The 23,425-nt window shown below is 41.7% G+C and overlaps 1 protein-coding gene across 8 annotated transcripts in view; it reads right to left on the bottom strand.

The window, feature by feature from the left end:
• Positions 1 to 15,049: 15,049 nt before the first annotated feature.
• Positions 15,050 to 23,425, bottom strand: part of DISP1 (dispatched RND transporter family member 1) — a 181,712-nt gene continuing 173,336 nt past the window's right edge. For all 8 annotated transcript variants that reach the window (XM_030557450.1, XM_030557448.1, XM_030557454.1 and 5 more), the window contains one exon: positions 15,050 to 19,449. In XM_030557450.1, the coding sequence (XP_030413310.1) occupies positions 15,841 to 19,449 (3,609 nt within the window). In that variant the 3' untranslated portion in view covers positions 15,050 to 15,840. The remainder of the gene's footprint in view (positions 19,450 to 23,425) is intronic.

The raw sequence follows: 23,425 nt of genomic DNA on the forward strand, positions 1-23,425 counted from the left end.
CAAGATGGTAAAAACACTGCTTAGCATTTTATCTGCCTTGCTCACGTTTTCCTCCAGGACCAAAATGATAGCTGCGAGCGTTTTCTGAACAGGTTTTTTAAATTATTTATGACGATTGTCCCTACTTGCAAGAGCCAGCTCCTTTCTTACGCCTGTTTTTCTAACTCAGTTCTAAAGCATTGCTGTGTCCATATACAACCCTATTCACAGTGCCAGTAATGACGTGCTGAGTTGAATTCTGCTGTCAGAACTCACGCAACTTGACTTCAGGGAGAGGTATGTGTAGGAGAGAGCAAAACCTGACCCCCTGCTCTTACGTCCCTTCTAGAACTTATTCCATGTGTTGTTTCAGCTTCTCTTCAGAGTGGCTGAGCTTTGAAATGACACTGCAGGGAGCTACGCTTCCTCGCTTTCCCAGTCAATGTTGCAGGCCCCACTTGGGATCTCAAAATCAAGCCAGAGTCTTCCTGCATTTTACATCATTTCTACTAAGAAAAATCCTTAAACTGACATTGGGAGCCAGCAGCAGGATGGTAGCACAGGGGCCTAATGTGCTCCTAGCAGCTTGAGCCACAGAGAATGCAGGCAGCCACGCTCTGTAACAGATGGAGGATGTGCATCATCTTCAGTATGACATGGTACAGCAATCCAGGCTGGAAATGACCCATGCCTGGCTCACTGGGGCCAGGGCCTCCCCCAGGGGAAGGGATGAAGTTCCCTGACAAGCAGGAAGTGGAAGAAAAAAGAGTTATCGACCTTTTGTAACTGTTGTTCTGTGAGATGTGTTGCTCATTCCATTCCATTCTTGGTCTGTGCATGTGGCATGCACACGCCTAGAATGGAATCGACATGAGCAAGCACTCAAAGAAGAAACCATTTCTGGAAACAGATACAAACATGAACTTTAGTCAGTAAAATGAGCCAGTGTGACTCAGAGACCCATAGGGAGCAGACTCATTGAATAAGAACAGGATGGTTTTAACAGTGTCACTTTTATGACAATAACAAACCTTTAAAAGCAGATGTTGCTGTCTCAGCTATACTGCTGGAGCTAGCTGTGTTTCAGTGAAAAATGGATCCCCTGAGAACCACACTCACTCTCTCCTCCTTGTTACAAGAAGGGTCTGTACAGGGCACACAGATGAATTATTAAAAACCTGAACCAGATCCTACAGGATGTACATAATTTTCAGTTGCACAGGTGTGAGCACAGCAACCTTCCTGTCCAGCTCTACTCTGGAGGAGTGAGGAGCCATCATTCGCATGGCCTTAGCCTCTAGATTTTCATGCTGGCAAACTCTGAATTGAAGCTCCAGCTTTTAACTTGGAGAAAAGATGCAAAAATGAAGGCTCTGATTAATACAATTGCAGGACACAAAGGAAATAAGACCAATGGTACTGGCTGAGTTTTGCGCTGATGCCACAGTCCTTACTCAGTCCTGAGCAGCTTTTCCTGTTAAGAGCCACACAAACAAACAAACAGCAGATTAGTCAATTGAATTAAGGCTTTTCAGGCCTGTGTGTAGCAGCTGGAAGAGCTCTGAGCCCAGAAGATAAGCTGGCTTTAAAGCAGCAGCAGCAACAGCAGGGAAGACAGGAGCCAGGCTCAGAGCCAGGGGCCTGATCAAAATGCTGGTGGATGCATCTTGAAACAGGCTACCAGCTCATCCTGGGAAATGAGGATTGTTATTAAAGAACCTTACAGAAGAAGAATGCTAGAGTCTGAGGCCAGGTATACGTGTGAGTCCGTAGTGTAGAACTACATTACTCAGGGGTGCGAAAAATTCTCCCTGATGTAGCTACCGCCTCATGGGGAGCTGGATTAAGTACGCTGACGGGAGAAGCACAGTGGCATCTTCACTAATGCGCTAGCGCACCATAGCTCTGTATATGAAGACAAGCCTTGGTAGGACAGAATGGGAGTCTCTGTGACCCTCTGGTGCCAATAAAGTCTGCACAGAGACTGTATCTTAAAGAATTGAGCTCACCTACTACATTGAATCCCATTGAAAAGCTGTTTTAGAGCTCCCCTTCTCGCACATACACACTGATTGCATAGAGAGGAAGGAGGGTTTTGTGCTTAAGGCGCTGGGCTGGGATTCGGGAGATCTGGATTCAGTCACGGCTCTGCTCCAGACTAAATGGGTGACCTTGGGCAAGTCACTGAATTTCTCAGTGCCCCATCTGTAAAATGGGGCTAATACAACTTCTGCTCTGCCTCCTCTGCTAGGGCAGGGGTTACATCTATACAAACACAGAGCAAGAGCCTAGCACAATGGGGCCTCAGTCTCAGCTGGAGCCCCCCTTATTGTAATACAAACCATAGTTTATTATAGGGTATAAATAGATAGTAATCCCAGGACCTGAGAGCAGTTCATTGCAATATGAATGAGGTACTGAACTGAGTGCTCAGAGCACCCGAAGCTCAGTCCTATCATGACGATTTCCTCATGCTTGCAAGGAGGGGACGCTGCTGGGATGAAGGGAGTGTGGCCCTGCCTTCTTTCCGACCCCAGGCCCCTTATGGTAGCTGCACCTGTGGCTCAGAAGAGCAGATGCTTTCCCATCCTCAGAGGCCATCAGCTTCTCTCTCTGCGCTGGGCACTACATACACATTGCTCCCGCAGCACTCCCAAGCTTGCTAGTTCAAAGAGAAAGGGAGGCAAGGTGAGCTGTCCATGTGCTAGTCCCGCTCTCCCATCTTAGTATGGGAGGTTAGGACTATACTGGCTTCATAGCCACCAAAACACTTCAGCCCCTGGAAAAACACAGAGTGCCAGGCCCACAATTCACAGCTCTTTCTTGTCCAGCTTGTCCCTCAGGTCACTCTCTGCAATGTCAACTGAGGAGCTGCAGGGGACCTAGGATGCATTGCCACCTCCTGCTCCCTGGGTCCAGCCCTGGCAGCATTCAGCTGCTTGCCGCGGCACCTACTACGCACTGACTCCATAACTGCAGATTGAGGCCTGGAACTCAGAGAGCCACTTCATCCCTCCAGATGTTCAAAAGAGTCCAGCTTGAAGTAGGTGCTTTATATGCAGACACGACATCAGGAGGATTTATCTGTTTCCCTTAGTGACTGTCGCTGAGATGCACCAGAACAGCTGCTGCCTTGCAGAACTGAGGGACAAGAGACTGAGAACAAGACTCTCGAACCAATCCAATCCCATCTTTCCCATGTCCCTCACTCTCTAGAAAAGGGCACACATCCAAGAGTCTAGTTCACACTAGCCTACTAGTTTCCACTTCAAGGTCCTTTAAAGCAAAACATGCCAATCTGAGGGCTGTGGTAGCTTGGAGGAAATCGCTAAGACACATCCCAAAGTAGTAAACATGAAGAGGCTGTGGCTTCCTTGCTGTCTGGGTTTCCTAAGGAAGGGCGGACTCCTCTGCAGAGAGAAGGGCAAAGGGAGGGGGTGCAGGGTTGGGGAGGAAAGCACTAACATCAACATGTGATAAAAATCTCTGTTCTCTTAATCCTAAATCACAGCAGCGTGAAACCAGAGCAAGTGTGAGAGCTTAGGACTCCAGCTGGTTTTCACATCAGTCCCTCTTCTTTAATGTTACAGAGTATTAAAGAACTGGGGGCCAGGGGTGAGGGGTGGGGGAGGAAGCAAGTGTGAGTTTGGTCATTAGATGCCAGGGCTGTTTCCAACCCCATGCATAATCAGACTAGCAACTATGCAGACACACAGTCCATCTCTGAAGTGCACACTGCCCATTCTCTGCTCCATCCATGGCAGACCACGCCAGCATTAATACAGACCAGGGCTATGTTTGGGAGTGGGAGGGGACACTATTACAAATGTGAAAGCAACCAGCTCTCCTGTGCGCTGACAAATGGGCCATGCATGAGCAGTTTGGGATGCAAACCAGGGGGCTGGCTTGATGGACAGGAGCAACTGGTGGTGAACTGGTGGCTTGAGGGTGGTACTGGCACAGAAAGGGTCGTTTTTGTAATGAGTCACTGTGATGATTGATGCAGCCTATCAGTATCTGAAGAGAACAAGCACTCAGGAGGGAAAGGTCTTGCAAAGGGGAAGAACAACTAGCAAAGTAATGGGGCAACAATGAGCAAAAGGAAAATTTTATACCGAATCTCAGGCAGATAAATTGCTTAGAGTTCCATTAAACTGAAGAAGAATCCTCCAAGAGGTTACTTGGCCCACTACTCCCCAGTGTGTGGGGTGTCACACCTGCTCAACTACATGAGATCAAGCACTGGCTAGTGACTAGGCGACTGCAGTGGCCAAACTAACACTAGGACTCGATTACCTAATGGGCCTTTTCCAGGATGTCTCTGGGGAGTGGAAGGATAAAAGCAGGGCATACAAAGCCCATAACTGCAATATTAGGGGTCCCCCAAAACTGATTTGAATCCATTCAGTGGGATCTCCAGCCATGTCCCCTTAGGCCATTCAGGCAGCAAAGCAAACAGGAGTTGAGGCTGAGCGAGAGAAGGGAGGACGTGGAAGAGGGAGAGATGGAGGCAGATCATGGAGGAAAGGTTGTTTGAAGGACAAGATGGCGGTGTGAGATGTGGAAAGAAGGGGCACTGGCAGTGGAGTGTAGTTAGGCCTATGTTTAACTATGATGCACCAAAAAAAATTTCCCACTTGTTTCCAACCAGTTTTACAGCCAACTGAAAACTGGCTTGAAGGGATAAACACAGTCAGGCAAGTGGCTGAAGCCCAGCATTTAGATTTTGTTTTTAAAAAGGCATTTTACAAAACAGTGTAATGAGAACCAATAACAAAACACTGAAAACAAAGTCACTGTGCCACTCTAATGCTAGGCCCCTGGTAGAAATACCGGAGTAATGGTTAAAAATTTAAAAGGAGCTGACAGTAATAGGAATACAGTGTTTGGGGCTGTTACTGTAGGATGTATAAAAGGACAAATTAAAAACACAACAAAATTGTATTTCATCAAGACATCCAGAAAATGAAACTGACCAGTTCACTGCCCCTGTTCAGGCTTAGCGAGGTGCAAAATTAAACAGCTAGCTCATATGGCAACAAGTAACTTTTTGGATGAAATAACCCAAGTATTTAGCCAGAGCAGGTAAATAATTTTAAGCAATGGAGCCAGACATCTATTGTCCATATCAGACTCCCATAGAAAGGTTCCTGTTGCCTTTTGAACTTTCAGATTGTCTGGCTGGGCAAAGTCAGCTGAGTTTTTTGTTAAGGGGCAGGGAGCAGTAACCGACTTGAGACTCTCCCATTGCCCAGCCGGTCACAGTCAGGAAAAACAGGAACAAGATTCCTTACTTCCTGTCCCAAGGGAGACCTCAACTCTGACCCACCCATTCTAGAAACGAGAGGCAGTTCAATCTCTAGCTGAAGTCCCAAGCAGTGACAGCCAAATGTGCTGGATTGTGCCTGGTGTGGACTCTTGTCTGCTCAGTACCCTGCTCACTACAGGTTGATATTGTTCTTTTAAATGTGTCTTATTTAAATACTGGTAAATGTTAAGCACTTGGAACGTTGACGTCCCTACATAAACTATAGTGCTCTTTTCCATGGCCCTGGGCTTGCTAACACTTGTTACCATTGCGTACAGTTCTTACTGCTCTGAGGAGTCCCATACAAACCAGCCCCCAAACCTCATGCAAGTTCTCATTATAGTTGTCCTTTTCCAACTCAGGGATCTTAAACATTGTGGTTCACAGACACTTCCCAAGCCAGTGGAAAAGTTAGCATATTTTAAACATTAAACTCCATCTGTATCCTGTTCAAGTGTTCAATATAAATATAGCTTTGGGGTACTTTTTTTTTTTTTTTTTTACTGGACTAATTGAGGGCTATAGAGCTAAATTGTCCAGCGCACCCACTGAGCTGTCTCAAATTCTTGCTTAGGGGCTTAAGTATCTCACAGTTAAAATACTTCAGTTCAAGTTCCATATTGATTTTCAGCTGCAAATGATGAAAGTTCCAGGATAGAGTAACACTTGAGTGATTGTCTTCATTAAGACACCTTCTTTTGGTAAGGTATTATCTTTCCTTAGTGCTGTTCAAATTATGTAATTTATTCAAACTTCTTTGGGAAGTGATACCATCTAAAGATGCCTGCAGACAACTTACTGAATTTTCATTCTGTAATAGAGAATGATATGCTTTTTGCCTTGGATGTATTCATTTTTCTAGATAATTCAAAAGTCTTTTTAGAACCTAGTAAGTACCAAGTTCCCCACCTGGCAAATCATCTTAATCCTAATATTGTTTCCATTTTCTCTGGCTTACTATTTCCTATTAAAAAAAAACCCATTCTTTCTTTGCTAGTTATTTAACACACACTATATACAACACTACACAAACATACATACCATTTACATATGATACAAGGAGGGCTATTTAGATCATAAACTCTTCAGAATAGAGACTTTGCTTATGTCTTTGTGAAGCATATTTTATACAGTATCCGAAGAATACAATTACAACTCATGTAATTACAGGCTGGTGCAAATCTTCAATGTAATGTCAGCCTATGCTTTACTTTCTGCCCTATGCTGTGGTGGAATGTTGCTGTAAATTATGAAAGTTTCATCCCAGAAGTTGTTGAAATCAGTCCTGTGCAAAGTTTTGAGATCCATTTGTTAAATGCTCTGAGATCCATCAAAAAGAAAACGCTTGAGATTCTTCAAGAAGAAAAAAAGAGTTATCTCAACTGTGCATGACTCTATCAAGAGACAAGCAAAGAGAAATCAAGAAACTCCAGATTGTGAACAGTTTTATCTGAAAAGGAAAGTGCCCCCAAATAATGTTATCTCCCAGCAATAAGTTAAATTTTGACAGCTACAGTCAGGTGGGAGAAAAGCCACAGGATGCATAATTATTAACTGAACAGTCCCATAAAGTCCCCTGCCTCATATGAAAATAGATGTAGGTAAATGAATCAAGGGGTTGACCTGCCATCTGACCAGGAATATTGCAGGAGTAAAAATATTTACAACGGAGGAATATTAACCTGCAGAGTATTACAGAGCAAGCTGCTTGGGGCAGGGACCATCTTTTTGTTCTTTCTTTGTACAGCACCTAGCACATGGTCCTGGTCCATGGATCGGGCTCTTATTCATTACTGCAATAACCATTGGTAACCACCACCAACAGTGACCAATTGAAGCAGCAGAATGAAGAGCTCTAAGACCCTATAGAATGAAGGCAAGAAGAAAGATGCTAGAGATGAATGGAAGTATGAGCTCTAGAGAGGCTACGGTACTCAAATTTCAGTGGTAGCTGTGTTAGTCTGTATCAGCAAAAAAATCGAGAGGTCCTTGTGGCACCTTAGAGACTAACCAATTTATTTGGACATAAGCTTTCGTGTGCTAGAACCCACTTCATCAAATGTAAGAAGTGAAAAATACAGGAGCAGGTATAAATACATGAAAGGATGGGGGTGCTTTACCAAGTGTGAGGTCAGTCTAATGAGATAAACCAATTAACAACAGGATACTAAGGGAGGAAAAATAACTTTTGAAGTGGTAAGACAGTGGCCCATTACAGACAGTTGACAAGAAGGTGTGAGTAACACTAGGGAGAAATTAGTATTGGGGAAATTAAGTTTAGGTTTTGTAATGAGTCAACCACCCCTAGTCTTTATTCAGGCCTAATCTGATGGTGTCCAGTTTGCAAACTAATTCCAGTTCTGCAGCTTCACGCTGGAGTCTGTTTCTGAAGTTTTTTTTTGTTGAAGAATTGCCACTTTGCAGTCTGTTATTGAGTGACCAGAGAGATTGAAGTGTTCTCCTACTGGTTTTTGAATGTTATGATTCCTGATGTCAGATTTGTGTCCATTTATTCTTTTGTGTAGAGACTGTCCGGTTTGGCCAATGTACATGGCAGAGGGGCATTGCTGGCACATGATGGCATATATCACATTGGTAGATAACGAGCCCCGGATGGTACTCAAGACATTTTTCAATACCTCAAGGGGGCAGAGAAAGCAACAGAATGGTCTTTAAGCAATGACAAGTGTAATGTATGGATAAATGAAGTACATGGAAGATTAAATAGCCAGCCTCAGCATTCAGAGTAATGGAGAGAGGTCAAAATGAGATACATTTGCCAAAGGAGACAGACTTAAAGGCTTCAGGATCATGCCAGAACAGACAAGTCAAGCAGTTAGGACATCGGAAAACTGACAACATTCCAAGGCCAGATGAGATGCATCCCAGAATTGAGAGGAATGCAGCATGGGAGAATGGATCTTGGCAGTTTCTGCTCTGGAAAGGACTTAAATAGCAGTTTCACATCAGGATTGAGGAGCTGGGTAGACAGAAAAATGTGTACTGAGGACAAGGATTGGCACTGGTCAGCACCATGATTCTTTCCAACTTGAGAACACTAATGTCTCCATCACTTGGAAAGGATTCCCGCAATTCTACAAATTCCTTAAAAATTGAGGAATTTTATTGTAGCCAAAATGAGAGTGGGAATGTACCTAGCTCTGCACATATTGCAATCTGCAGAAAGGCACCCGCCTTTCCTAAATCTACTCTGAAAGTATAATGCAGCCCTTAAGTACTCATGCCACATGCCCTGGTTTACTAGGAACACCCTGTTCTGCTCATTGTAGCACTCTGGACTCCTTGGTCATTGATGGGTTGTGGCTTTACACATATAATCTCCCTTTGCAAATGGGTTTAAGGCCAGGCATTAAAGTGAAACAGGAATTTTTATGACAACCAAAAAGAAAAGGGCTGTGTTTCTCCTCTCGAAACACCACGGTAAGTCCGTTCATTTTAACAAAGTTACTCCTCACTTACACCATTGTGAGAGGGGAATCAGATCTCTGGAATGACATTTGTATAAGACTATCCTATAACCAAGTGTGCGCGTGTGTGTGTGTGTGATTAACCTATACTGAAGTCTGTGTTTGTACGTATATAAGTATATGAAGCGTATGTCTGCATGTGTGATATGAGATATTGAAGAGTGTATGTGTGTACACACACACATACGTCATTGTAAGTTAATCACATATATCTACTATATGTGTCCAGAAATAAATCAGTGCATCATTCATCTAAGTCTTAAACCGTAATTTGTCACTTCATTGAAAACTCTTTGAAATAGTTATCAGAAGAAGATATTAAGGGCAGATGTCAGATTCCTGAGTGTCATTTTTAGGTTTTAATCCAAATATACCTAAAGGGTTGGGATATCAAAATGTGGCTCTAATGTGATTGTAATTAAGAGTCAGCTAAAAATTTGATCCCTTTTTAAATAGAGAAGTTTCCCAGAAGTGGCACCAAGAGAAGACTATGGACATATTTTGGTAAACACTCTTTTCTAGTGTTTAAGAAGGTTGGTTTAGACCCCAAAGGAAAAAAACATCCATCTGCTCTACAGAGTCCTGGTGGGAGAATTGGAGCTCTAACAGTACAATCATTGTGGCTAGCCTGAAGCGAGAGAACAAATGTTAGTCCTGCTGCTTGTAAGACGACAAATCAGCACCAGCTTTAATTAACTTTAATGGTTTGGAAACTAGACCAGACAAACTTGTTTAACTAGCAGAATTTAAATACAAGCAAGAACCAGCGGCTGCCCTGTTTCTTCCCTGGAATGTGTTTACCCGTTCACAGGTAAAGTGACATTTATATCATTTATGCCTTTTTATACTTCTTTGCCATTTTAAACATTGTGCAGGACACATTTGTCAAAACCTCTCTGGAATCCACAAAAAATGAGCTGTTTCTACAAAGTATCTGGGTCTATGGATCTTTGTAAACTGGAGAGGATAGCACAGGATGTACCCTGTGCAAACTCCTCCCCCCCGCAACACAGGAAATGAGCAAAGCCAGAGCTCTCAGTTTAAAGTTGCTTATTAATTAATAGTTGTATTACAATAGCAGCTAGAGACTCCGATCGAGGATCTCTTGTGCTACACACTGTCTATCTCCACACCAGGACGCTACCCTCACCCTAAAGAGCTTACACTCTAATGGCACAGCTCCACTGCAGCTGGAGCTAGAATTTCCAGCTCAGGCAGAAATACATGCGCTAGCTTAGTTGAGCTAGTGAACTGAAAATAGCAGTATTGCCATGGTAGCATGGGCAGCAGCTCGGGCTAGCTGCCCGAGTCCAGTCCCATCAGAGATCCTAGATGTGTACTCGGGCGGCTAGCCCAAGCTGCCACCAGCAAACATCAAGGCTACCGTGCTATTTTTAGCATGCTAGCGTGATCAGAGCTCGCGCATGTACATCTACCTGAACAGGAAATTACACTCCCAGTGGCAGAGCAGATGTTTGCTGAGAAGACAGTACAGATGAAGTGTGGGAGGGGAAAGAGAGGCACAGAGAGGTGAAGTAATTGGTTCAATGTCACAGAGCACGTCAGTGGCAGAGCCAGCAAGAGAAACGAGGTCTCATGAGGGCAACCCGGTGGCACTATCCACTAGACTAGACCATGCTGCCTCCTTCCTATCTGACATAAGGACTTCTTAGGGGGACAGCAGCTCCTCCCATACTTTAAGCAAGAGCCATACGCCTGGGCCAGCAAGCAGCTTGAAATGAATGTCTTCAGTGAATGAGCAGACTAGGCAGAGTCCTTCCTGGCACTGCTGGTTTCTCAGTCTTTTCTTCAATTTTCAAGGATCTCAAAGAACCACCACCACCATAGTACAGCAGCCAAATATATATGCTGCTGAAAGCCTGAGCAGAAAGCATTGTCACTTTCTATATTACTATCCTTGAAAAGAATAATTAGCCCTTTTCATCTTGGAAGCACTTTTCAAACATTAGCTCTCACAATATCCATGTGAGGTAATGTAGGTGTTATCCCCATTTTACAAATGGGAAAACTGAGGCCTGGGTAAAGTAATTAACTTGCCTGAGGTGAGAAACAGAGTCTGTCGGAACTGGGATTGGAATGTAGGAGTTCCTGTTCCTCCGTCCTATGCATCTTACCACAAGTGCATTTCCTTACTAAACTATCAGACAAGGTTTATGCTCACTCTTTGCCACTGCCAGAGCAGAGTCTTAGAAGATAAAGGGCTTACTTCTGATCTTATTTATATCAGTGTAAATCAGGGCTAACTCCACTGAAGTCAATGGAATTTGTAAGAATGCTTTGGGAGGAGAGTCGGGCCCATATTGAATGGAAGCACATGTTTTCAGGACTCTTTTTGTTTTTATTATTAATCATGGTTAACTGTCTGCTTAGCTTACTCTGCTGAGGAGCATTTGAATGTTACACTATGCCTGCACTAGAAACTTTTGCTAGTACAGCAATGTCAGTTAGGGAGTTGGTTTTGGGGGCAAAAAAGCCTCTAGTGTAAATACAATTATTGTGGCATATAAGTGCTTTTGATGGTATAGTTTATTTTGCTCACTGAACTGTATATAAGCTATACAGCAAAAGCCCGTTTGTGCTGATACAAGCTGCATCTACTCTAGTAGCTTGTTGGCAATAGCAATACTAGCAAACTTTTAAAGGCAGACAAGGCCTTAAACTTGTAAAGATAAAAATACATTTTAAAAATAAAAAGGAAAAATTATGTACAAATACAGTATCTTAGGAATCAGCAAGTGAAGGGTAATGAAATAAAAAAGCACAGAGAGGAAGGATTGTCTTGTGATTAAGGCACTAGATTGGAATTCAGGAGAGCTGGATTCAATTCTGGTGCTTCCTGAATGACCTTGACTAAGTCCGTTTCCTTTGCTTTGCCTATACAGAGTGTGAACTCCTTAATGCAGTCATGGTCTCCCGATGAGTCTTGTCTTTACTGTGCCTAGCACAATGGTGCCCCGTTCTTGCTACTGTATTTCAAATACTATTACTGATACTTTACATGCTGTACTACAAATGAAGTTTAATATCGTTTGCCAGCTTTTGGCAAAAATATAAAGGTCAATTTCAATTAAATCAATGGCAGTGTTATCTGAGTAAGCACTGAGCAGAAGCATCCCTCAATTTTTTGAAACCATCTGCTACTTACATGAAGTAGTGTAAGATTTTCTATTAAAATAAAATGCATTTGTATTTCATCACTTTGGACATTTCTTACAGAGTTAAAAACTTGCGACAGGTTAACCTATGTAAGTTTTGATTTATCTTGGATTGACTGTCCAGCTCCCATTTGGCAAAACCAGAGGTCTTCCAAATCCAAGGAACTTTCAAGGGAGTAATCTCACCTTGCCAAAATACAGAACCAGTTACAGCTGATGCCAGATGATCACTAAAGGAGTGTGTTTTCATTTGCAGGAATACAAGCTAAGAAAGCCTTAAAAATGTGGCTCGTTTTCTTGTATTATATGAGACTACTGGCTGCTCCTCCCAACCACGCAGGAGTTGTGCTAAATGTACAGTGCTTGCATATTGGGTGTGGCAAGATATTTTAAAGGGTTTAGCATAACCTTCCTAGTATATTGTTTTTGTTAAATACATTATTTTTATTAGAATGATGTTACTTACCATCCAGTACAAGCACATGGGAAGACACTGTCTATCTTAAAGATCATACAATCTAAATAGACACGACATGAAAGCAATCTAAATAGACAAAACATGAAAGCAAAATGTCATCTATATGTTAGAACTTGGTTTGTTGTTGGCGTTTTTTCCTTCCTCCCCACCCCTGGATCATCTTTTCCTACTTTTCCTCTTGTACTGGTAGTCCAACCAACCTGCTCTGTTATGGCTCCCCTTCTACCATACCAAGCCCTTGCCACGTGTAATGAACTCCCATCATGAGGCATCTGCAAGGACAGAGCCCAGGACCTTAAACACCAAAACACAGGACTTGATCACATGAGTTCAAGGAATAACTGTTAGCTGCTAGCAGTAGAGGAATCTTATCCACTATGCAGACTGGCCGTAGGGAACACACCACACTTGGTTGGTGTGTTACATATAGATTCAGGCGTAGGAGAGACAGCCAGAGAGACTCTGCCCATGGTCAAAGTTTGCTGCAGTCTCTTGTGGGCAGGTGCTTCACTTACCTCCATGCAGTCACTGACAATTCTTGCTCTCTACACGCTATGTATGTTTGGGGCTGGTGCAGTATCGCGGAGTGAGGAAAGATCCCATTTTCTCATTTGCTCTTAGCAGTCACTGGCAGCTTCCCCGAGGGAGGTGGATTACAGTTATTCGATTATTCCTTGGGGAGGATGCCTGGGGGAAGAGTCCCACGTGGTCTCACCTGCCTCCAGCAGTCACTGAGAGCTCCTCTTTTGTTCTTTCCCTCTCACTACATGGGGTGGGTTGGAGCTGGAATGTCTGCCTTGTGTGGATATGCACTGTACTGTATACATGTGCATTTACACAAATGAAACACACATGCACACATCTGTTATAAAGAAACGCCGTCTACGCAAACAATGAACTCATTCTCCTTTAGATATTTCTGATTGCTACTTGTCCAGCTAAGTTTGACTTGGCAGGAATAAAGATGTCAGCAGGGGTGTAATCAGAGTACAAAGTCACAAATGGTAAATGCTATTGTTCATCTGCCAAGTACCGAAGCTCATTTTAATCTTTTGTAAGTACACATTACTTCACAACTCCTTATCTACCCAGATAGTTTTGCTATATCAGCCCTTCTTATGACATACACATCGCTATTTTAAAATATTGGGTTGCTCCTTTATCGCTTACCACCCCTATTATACAAACATTTACTAATAACCAGTAGGATAGGGTTTCCTTAGGCAAAGAGCCTTCACGGAAATGTTATTTAGTAACTAGCTGCCAAACATACCAATACATCTCTGTAGAGTGCCCCAGCACTACAGTTGTCTGGACGAGGGACTTCCAAACGGTCCGTGGATTTCAGTGGCATGAAGATGGATGACCACAGGTGTGGTGAAAGCAACACAAGCATTACACTGTACTTTGGTAGACTAGAGTGAAGGCAGCCTAAACTAGCATCTACATCTTTCTCCTTTTATTTCACACCTTATTGTCTCATAGCTCTAATGGGCCTTACATAGCAACTCCACCACTGCAGGTGCTCTAGGAAGCATTATGGAGAAACCTTCCACTGTAAGAAAGCACATCTACTGGGCCCCTGCCTTTAAGAAAGAGCAGTGAAGCCTCCCTTCCATGACTGGTCAGCTCTGTTAGTCGATGCCACTTGGGCTATCTCGCCTCCCCTATTCCCTTCGAGAGTTGCTAGCACTGCTAACCTCCCCCCGTTATTTACTGAGCCAGAAAATGTGTCTAATGTCTAGCCCATTTGGTGGGGAGATTCTTTGGGTGGTCCTCCCCTTTATGCTTCTGCATAAGGGGGTGGGCATGGTTTGGCCAGGAATTTAGTGAAGATTTGTAAGCCAGAGAAATCTGAGTTTTATTTGCAGATCTAGGGAAGTCAATTACACTACTCTAGTCTATTCTATAATCTTCAGGTTCTTATGCTGACCCCATCTTTGTGGTATCTGAGCATGCTGGGGCTCCCAGCTAAAAGAGAAGTGGTTTGTCACCTGACACTGATTTGTCACGTCCCTTGGACATGAAAAATAGAACAGGAAAAATTTACTCTCCTCTTTCACTGATTCATAGTGTGCTTAATATTGGACAACACCCATTCCATTAAATGAGTCTTTTACAGTTATATTATCTTTAAAAAAATCAGCATAATGTTTGCTGTAACAGCTCAATTACTGGGCACAAGATTAAACACTAACAAATATTCAGTTAAGATACTCTATAAAATTTCATTTCTGAAATCTGCTTTGGCAAACCACTGATACCTGCAGCTCTATGTAAGACAAATCTATATCTGACATCTGAGAAAACTCCGCAGTTCTGTGAATACAAAATGCTTGTAATCCAATTTCTTGGTCATGTGGCTTGGACCAATATTTGTAATTAGGTCACTCCTTTGGGTAAGCAAACCTCAATGTGAAATTAAGACCTAATTGTTTAAAGCCTTTTTGACTTGACCTCCTCCAGCCTATCATCAACAAGACTATAGCATAGTTATCAACCGTGCTTCATCTGCAGGGGTTTCACTTCCAACTTGTACAGAACTCAGTGAAAAAAATACTATATTGGAAGGCCTTTCACTCCTGATTTTAATATTAAATTACATATACGATTTCTCTGCTATTGTCATTAAAAAGTAGGCATTTTCCAGTTACCATCTGAATTAAGGTTACCACTGTTAACCTGTGTCCTTAAGAGGTCTCTATATAGTAACTGTCACTAATGGCCAGTTTTAAATGGGTTCTACTGTACAGTATGTATATCTAGTAATGACATCCAGTGCATCTCTCTCTCTGTTGACCTCCAAAGAGGCTGCTTTTCTTATTTCATTATAATATCACATTAACAATTAAACATACTCCCAACTGAACACACTGAAAACACGGACTACAGGAGATCTTGATTCAAAACAGCCATGGCAACTCCTGCTCTTTCAGGTGCCAGCATTGTGTTCAGCAGAAGGGCTGATTAGATTTGAATCATTCATAGCTCCTGTAAGCCTCCTAAGAGAGCAAAGGAATTGAGTAGGGAGTATACTTGGACAATATGGCAGCATCCCCTTTCCTCAAAATGTTACCAAATCTCCTAAATCGTGGTCTGATAAAGGGTACAGTCTCTTTGGAATGCTTTATTTTTCAGCATGGTGGGAAAAGGAGAACTCAGACTCAAATATCTGGGACAAACTAATTTAAGTGCAAGCCTCTTACTACTTACAGAAAGTCATTCTCAACTTCAGGTTTCATTACATAGTAATGGGTTTTTTAACTAATTTTAACAAGTGTTCATTGTTCTGTAAAATATATTTTCCATTTCAAAATGGTGCTATAATATAAATTTGTTTTATCCATAGTGTTGTTTTTAAATTAAATTAATTTTAAAAGAGACACATAGGATTGCCAAATGTAAGATTTATTATAGCGTTTTTATTAACAAACTTTCATTGGAAAGTTCTGGATGCATTAACAGAGCAGGCACATTGGCTTCAATGTTTGGCATGTGACCGTCAACAGAATTGCACTTCACTGTTATAGTTCTGTTACAATATTGTGTATTTTCAGGGCAAGACTCATACCCAGCCTCTCTCACTATACTGTTCAGTATGTGTTTCTGATCATTTTGGTCAGCCTTCAAAAGTTGGCCGGTTTGCGATGGATTCGGATCTATCTTGATTTCAGTTATCTTCTTCTGCATTGATACTGAAGTTCTCTTGTCTTCATTCTCACTTACTTCTGTACCCCTTAAATCACACTTGTCTCTGATTTTACAAAGTCCCTTTTGGTTACTTGATACATTATTCTCAGCTTCAGAACAAGGTTTTATAAGAGAACCAGCACTTCTGCAGATAAACGGTGAGGAGCTTGTCACCTTTGGAAGAGTTCTTATGCTCTCCTCTGTATTCTGAAGACTAGGTGGATCTCTCCTGTTTATTCTTTCATGTGTTTGAAACTGTTGTACTGAATGCAGAAAAAAATTTCTAGGCAGAGAGTTCTGCATCATGGGTCTTTTCAGTCTCCTCTGAAGACAACTGCAATGGAGCACATGTTGGACTGGGGGAACATAGCTTTCAACAGCTTGCTGTAAAACATTTACAGGAGGCACAGAGTTTTGGATCTGCACAACATTACCAGATGATGGAGCACAATGGTAGCACAGAGTGTCACTTAACTGCCTATATGCATCTGGACAGCTGCACTGCCTGTTCTGAGAGGAGAGTGGGCACACGGGATGCTGATCAATGCATGGCTGTACTATGGTTGAGCCAGCTTCATTTTTGTTGCTTTTATTCAATTCACTGTTATATGCTGAATGCACAGGCATGCATGAATTTGGGGGTCTGCCATTGAAAAGTTCTGAGCAGATGTGGGTTTCTTCATAACTTACTTTCTCCGATAAATTACTATTACTGGTATGTGATGCCAGAGGCTCTAACTCATAATGCTCCTGCTCCATTTCTGGTTTTTGCCCTCCGGAATCCAACTGAAATGTGTTGACAGGATGTGCTTTGTTTTGTCCTTGGTCTCCTTGGCTTCCTGACAAAGCTTGGGAGAAGATGTTGCATTGCAATTTTTTTGGCAGAGGAATCTGGCCACAAGTGCCTTGAGGTCCAAGGCAACGGCACATGCATTGGAAAAAGAAGGTTGCAAAAGCCCAACTAATGCACATTATAAGCATCATGAAAGTGCCAAGTTGGGTGTATGCTAAAACCGTGGAAGGCATCATCATTGCTCCAGCCACAAATGTGGTCAACGCAGCCATTGCAATTGCAGAGCCCATGCGGCTTAGAGAGAAAATGACTTTTCCTTCTCGGTCTGGATCAGGAGCTAAGCGATAAGCAACTCCGTAGTGAACAGCGAAGTCCACAGATAAGCCAACAGCTACAGAAATAGTGACAGACTCTAACACATTTAGCTCCCATCCGAGAAGAACCAGAGAGCCAACAGTGACAAATATAGTTCCAGCTATAGAAACTATTGCATAAAGGCTTATAATTATATTCCAAGTTGTAAGCAGCATTACGCTAAATGCAACAGCAACTGAAAGACCCATGGCAATCAGAGTACCATCAGAAAGACTGTCCTGCAGGTCATAGAACTCTAAATTACTCACAAACCATCCATTGCCAAGACCCTCAGGAGCAGAACTAAGCTCATTAGAAATCCATGAATCCACCTCTCTGTAAAACTGATGCATTTTCTCATAAGCCAGTGTGAAGAGATAGGTGCTTTGGAATTCCAGTACCACAGCCCTGATGGTATCGTTTATGTCAAAGCGAGGCCCTGGGGTTTTGCTGTACAAATGGTACCCAGTGCTTCTTTCTAACTCCATGATGGCCCTCTTGATGCACAACTCAAAAACTTCTTGTTTGTACGGAAATCTCCAATGGCTACAGCAGGGATAAAGAGCTGGCTCATCACAGTCCTGATTTTCCATCCACTGCTTAAATGTCTCAATAAAGCAGCTAGCGAAGTCTTGTTCTTCAGTTTGGTAATAAAACGTTTGATTTCTTAACTTCTGGCAAAAATGTAAAATCCAGACCTGTGAAGCTGGGTTTGCAATATTAAAACTGCTGTCTAGTTTCAGCTTTCCTTTACTTTTAGGATTTAGAGGATCTCCATTATCTTCAGGAGAGACACCCCAGATTACTGTAATTGGCATGTGGAGTTCCTCTCCATGGTGGACACGTTCAAACATAAAAAGCTTTTTGTACTCTGCATCATAGCGTTCAAAAGGGTGAGAAGACCTAAACACCTGAAACTCGGAGAGCTCCAGTGATGGTAATTTCATTTTTGGATTAACACATACAATATATGCTCCACCTACAGTTAAAGCGAGGAACCAGAACAGCCAAATATATCGAAACTTGATAACGATGCATGGCAAGACTTTTTCAAAAAATATCCTGGATGCTTCTGAGACTGCGAAAATAATCTTGTGGCACACTTGGCACAACACTGTGCAGCAGTCTTTGTTGCTATATACCCTTTGCTGAGGTTTTTTGAAACAACTGAATATATTGAGAAGATATCGTTCATGTAACACAACTACTGCTGGTAACCATGTTACCATTAAAACATAATTCACCAATATGGCAGTGCCAGCGTAAACACCAAAACATTGGATTGCTGTAATATTGCTGACGTAATTAGCATAGAAGGCAGCCGCGGTGGTAAAACTGGTTACAAACATGGAAAGAGCAGCATGTTGCAAGGTGATGCTGACCGTCTCAGAAGTATCAGCGTGAGATTTATCAAATTTTGTGTAGTTCCAAACATCACACAGGACAAAAGCATCATCTGCACCAATTCCAACAAGAATAATTAATGCAGTGAGGTTCATAAAAGGGAAAAACTCAAAATTAAATACTACCCGATAAAGAAAGTAAGATACAATCAGGGAACTAATTATTGCAAACATGGTCATCAGCGTGATAAACATGGACTTTGTGTACACACACATGACTAAGAGAACAATGACAATGGCTATGGCAGGATACACAGTATCCATTAATAGGTAATCTTGAAATAAACTATGTTTTATTCCAAACTCAATCCCTGTGATAGTCGTTATACCATCCGAAGAGTTCCAGTTCTCAAAATTATCCAGGTAAATGTTCATCATGCTTTCTCCTTTTTCTGTTGGAGAGAAGAGCATGCTGTACTTTAAAGCTGGTAAGACATAGTCGGCAGTCTTTGGGTTTAGAAAATCTTTGTCCACTAGATAGTGCAGAATCTGGTAAACAGCATTGTACTTTGTACATTTACGAGGCACATTTGTACATTTGAGCTGGTCCTTCCTTTTGGCTGCCACATCCCAGCAATCTGGCCCCAGGGTTCCGTTGTAGTAGTATTTGGCACATGTACGAAGCAGCTTTAGGGTGTGAGAAACATCTCGTTCTACAATTTTTTGACATGATGATCTGTTGTTTAGAATGGCAATATAGTTGCCCAGCGTCCAGCTGGGACAGCATGAAGCAGCAGTGGTCCTCTGGCAGAGATCATCAAACTGGGAATGAGATCTTATCTGTGAAGAGACAGACACAGAGTTATAACATTAGGGCAAGAGCCATTTGAATGGGCACTTTGCATTTAATTTTTAAATTTCAAATAATTCACAGACAGGTTCATCGAGGAGGGATGAGAGTGACACTCATGGAATTCTGTGCCAATATTTGTAATTCTTAAGCACACATACACACAGGCCCTGATCCTCCTCTCAAATACATCAAGGTAAATCAGGAGACCCTCCATAGAAGTTCATAGAGTCCTAACAGTGTAAAAACTAGTATAAGTGATAGGACAATCAGGCCCATATGCTCAGAAATTTTAAGAATATTGTACATTAACAACTATAGTCAGCACATAAGAACACAGGACGGGAAGGAACCTTCTGGTTATTGAGTCCAGTCTCCTGCTATCACAGGCAACCCTGTCATATAATCCCATTCATAAATTCATTAAGCTCCATCTTAAAACCAATTAGATTGCCCCCACTATTCCTACTGGAAGGCTGTTCCAGAACCACACTTATGATTAGAAGCCTTCTTCTACTTCTGCTTGAAGATGCAGCAACTGAGGTGCACTCTTTCCTTCTAATGCTTCCCAATGTTTATTTTTCTAAACTAATCAGTTGCCCAGAGGGTTGGTTGTGATTTGTTCCTCATCCCTCCTGAGACCACACAAAGATGATCCTAGAAGCTGTAGGGACTTCTCCCGGCAGCTCTAGCACAAGCGGATGGGATAGCTCAGGACAAGGTGCTATGTAACCTAAGCTCCCTTTTACAGCTCACTTTGTACATGAGACATTTTTGTCTTTCTGCATTTGGCTGACTTTCCTCTGACTGACTCTAAAGCCTTGTCTACGTATGAAAATTATATCAATTTAACTCCTTAAACTGAGAAACTGATTTAATTAAATCAGTTAAATTAGCTCCATCGGTGTAGAAACTCTTATTTCAGCATAAACAGTGCCTAATACTGATTTAACTTAAATGGGTAAGGAACTGACTTAAGCTAAATCAATATGAATCACTAAAAAGTAAGGGTGTCCAAAAAGAGGGCTGTACTGATTTAACTATGTCAGTTTCTTACCCAATATAGTTACATCAGTAACATTTTCTCAAGTAGACAAAGCCTAAAGGCTAAATAAGGGCTCGAAGAATTTAAGACCCCCAGATTCCATGCACACACTGCAAGTCCAAACTCTTGGCTTGGAAACAACAATGAATTGGAACCAATCTTGCAAACACTCCAGAATGGGCATAACTTCACTCACTTTAATGTGAAGTTACACAGGTGCCTAAGTGTTTACAGGAATGAGCCCTGAAACCTTTATCCATGCAGATTTCACATCAGCTAAATAACTGACATACTACTTCTTATTTATACTGAAATTACACTGGGTTATCATCAGTGATCACTTGTAACACAAACAAAACCCATAATTTGGGGACTGTCATGATGGTTATAAAGCTTTAATATGGACTTAATTTTGTCAAACAATTCCTGAACAAGAATGACCTGACATTCCATAAAAACAGGATAATTCACATTTGATTGTTTCCAGATAAATACACTCACACATGCAAACTCAGGAAAAAATGAACAACCTAATAAATAAAAGGAAGCACTGGAATAGCATATCTGTATTTTTCATGGCACATCTCCAGAATTATCCTATGAGGATATAATATGCAAGTTCTGGGTCAGCCAAGCGAACTGGCAGGAAAGGATTGCATTGTTCTCTCTACATAGTCAAGTTCAAGATAGGACAATGAGGCTTATATGTTATTCTTCAGTACTCGCTGCAAGCTATAAACATTTGCTGGTAAAGTAACTGTTGCCAAAGATCAAGTAACATAAGATGGCAGCTGAAACTTGGAAAGGAAAAACAAAATTTCGTCTGGAATACCTTTTTAAAGCATTATGTAAAAACATTATTTACAAAACATTAGCATTGCAGGATTAGGCCCTACTTTGTTGACTGATCAAAAGATATTGCCAAGGTTAGCTAGAGGGCCAGCTCAGCAAGCAGGTGCTTGGGGCGGCCAAGGGAAAAGGGCGGCATGTCGGGCTCTTTGGTGGCAAGTCCCTTGGTCCCTCTCGGAGGGAAGGATCTGCTGCCGAAGAAGAAAGCAACGCGGTGAAGCTGCTGCCGATTGCAATCGCGATCGGGTTTTTTTTTCCCCCTCTCTCGCTCTCTGCTTGAGGTGGCAAAAACCTTGGAGCCAGCCATGGTTAGCTGGTACTTGCCAGGTCAGCTGTGTCACTGGCAACATCTCCATTTGTTACTGGGATATCTAAAGACGTGAAGGTATGCATTCTGCATGTATGCTACCTACAAGGGCACGCCAGCTTGGCAAATGGATCTGCCTGGTGATGTTGGCTTGTGCTCCTATATTTGGAATCTTTGAAGTTTATGAAAAATAAAAAGCATACGGATAGTAAGGAAAGCTTCCTGTAATTGATTTGGGAAGGAAAGGACTTCTCTAATTCTAGTAATTTAAAAATTAGGGTCCTGATCCTGTAGCCAGTCTGCATGTGGAATTTCCATTGAAGATTATGGGAATGCCATGTGCTGAGCAGCTGCAGGACGGCGCCCTAAGTATTAGTAAACCAGATGGTTAAAGTTGTTATAATATACCCAAGATAATTATTGTGTTTAAATGTTAAGCAGCTGGAAATAAGATTTTAAAGATCCCTTCTTCTGTTGATGTGCAGGAGATTTATACAGATAGCTCATATTATTGCAAATAATAGTTTGGAATAGAGATCCTACATATCAAGAGTAAAATATATGAAACCTTAAGTTTGCACTTCAACTTAACTTGCAAAATTCCAGAAAATGTACTGCCTAGTTTTGCTATCATTGAATTTAACAAAAGTTTTGCCACTGATTTCAATGAAAACAGAACTGGGGCCCTTAATCAGGCGTGAATTTAATAAGTGAACTGTAGCCAACAGAAGAGAGAGTCTAACAAAAACTAAAGGTCAAAAAACACACCCATTTCTTGAGACTCGTTAGAGTGGACACTGACCTATGCAGTAAGAGGTCAAATACCAGCAAAAGAACATAGCAATTGAAAGCAAGGCACATCTAAGCACCTCATGAGATCCAGGAGGTGCTTGAAAAGCAATTACATTTATATATGGTTTAAGAATAGCACAAGCCATTTAGAAGCAATATTTTTATGAAAACAAGTTTTCGTCCAAAATGTCTAAGCAACTGGCACCTAGTTTAACTATTTTTTAATTAAAAGTACTGTGCATATAGACAGGTAATAATTACAACATCCATTCTTATCAAGTTACAAATCCAACTAACTAGCTAGCCACACCACCACCTTGATCCATGCAATTGTTCTCTCCAACTCACTGCTTGATGATTAAATGCTTAACTACAAATCGAAGTTACAAGAAAAAGATCTCTTGTCCAAAATGTTTGATCTGCTACAAATATGCTATATAAAATATCTACAGACACTGCTAAACTTCCATGATCCTAGTACTTAAGTGGTAGTTTGTTTGTTTTTTAAGGGAGAGACGTCTTCATGGCTTACTACATGGTGCTTTTTCTTCAAAGTAGCTGCCTCTTATTCTTCTTTGAAAAGGGTTGACTACTTTTTGGCAATCAGGACTTTTAAATAAGTAGTACTGAGATAATAAATTCTAGAAGTTCAAGGTATATTTAGAATAAAAGGGTAAATTTTTCAGTAACATTACAAGCTCCACAAAATTATCCTTCAGACGTAGCAAGCTATCTTCATTTAGCTATCCAAAAATATATTTCCTTTTTATTTATGACACAAATATGCTGTGACCTGGACTGATCAATGTTGAGTGGCATTTATTTGAAGCAGCAGTCTATGTGGACATTCACAGACTAGCACTTCTTAGATAGCATTTAGAATTAGTCCTTTATATTTAAGTGTCACATACAAATAAAATATAACTTGATATCTTAACTTCAAAATCATTGCCATGACTCCAGAAATCCTACA

The sequence above is a fragment of the Gopherus evgoodei genome, chromosome 3, assembly GCF_007399415.2.
Source record: "Gopherus evgoodei ecotype Sinaloan lineage chromosome 3, rGopEvg1_v1.p, whole genome shotgun sequence".
NCBI classification, from domain to species: domain Eukaryota; kingdom Metazoa; phylum Chordata; order Testudines; family Testudinidae; genus Gopherus; species Gopherus evgoodei.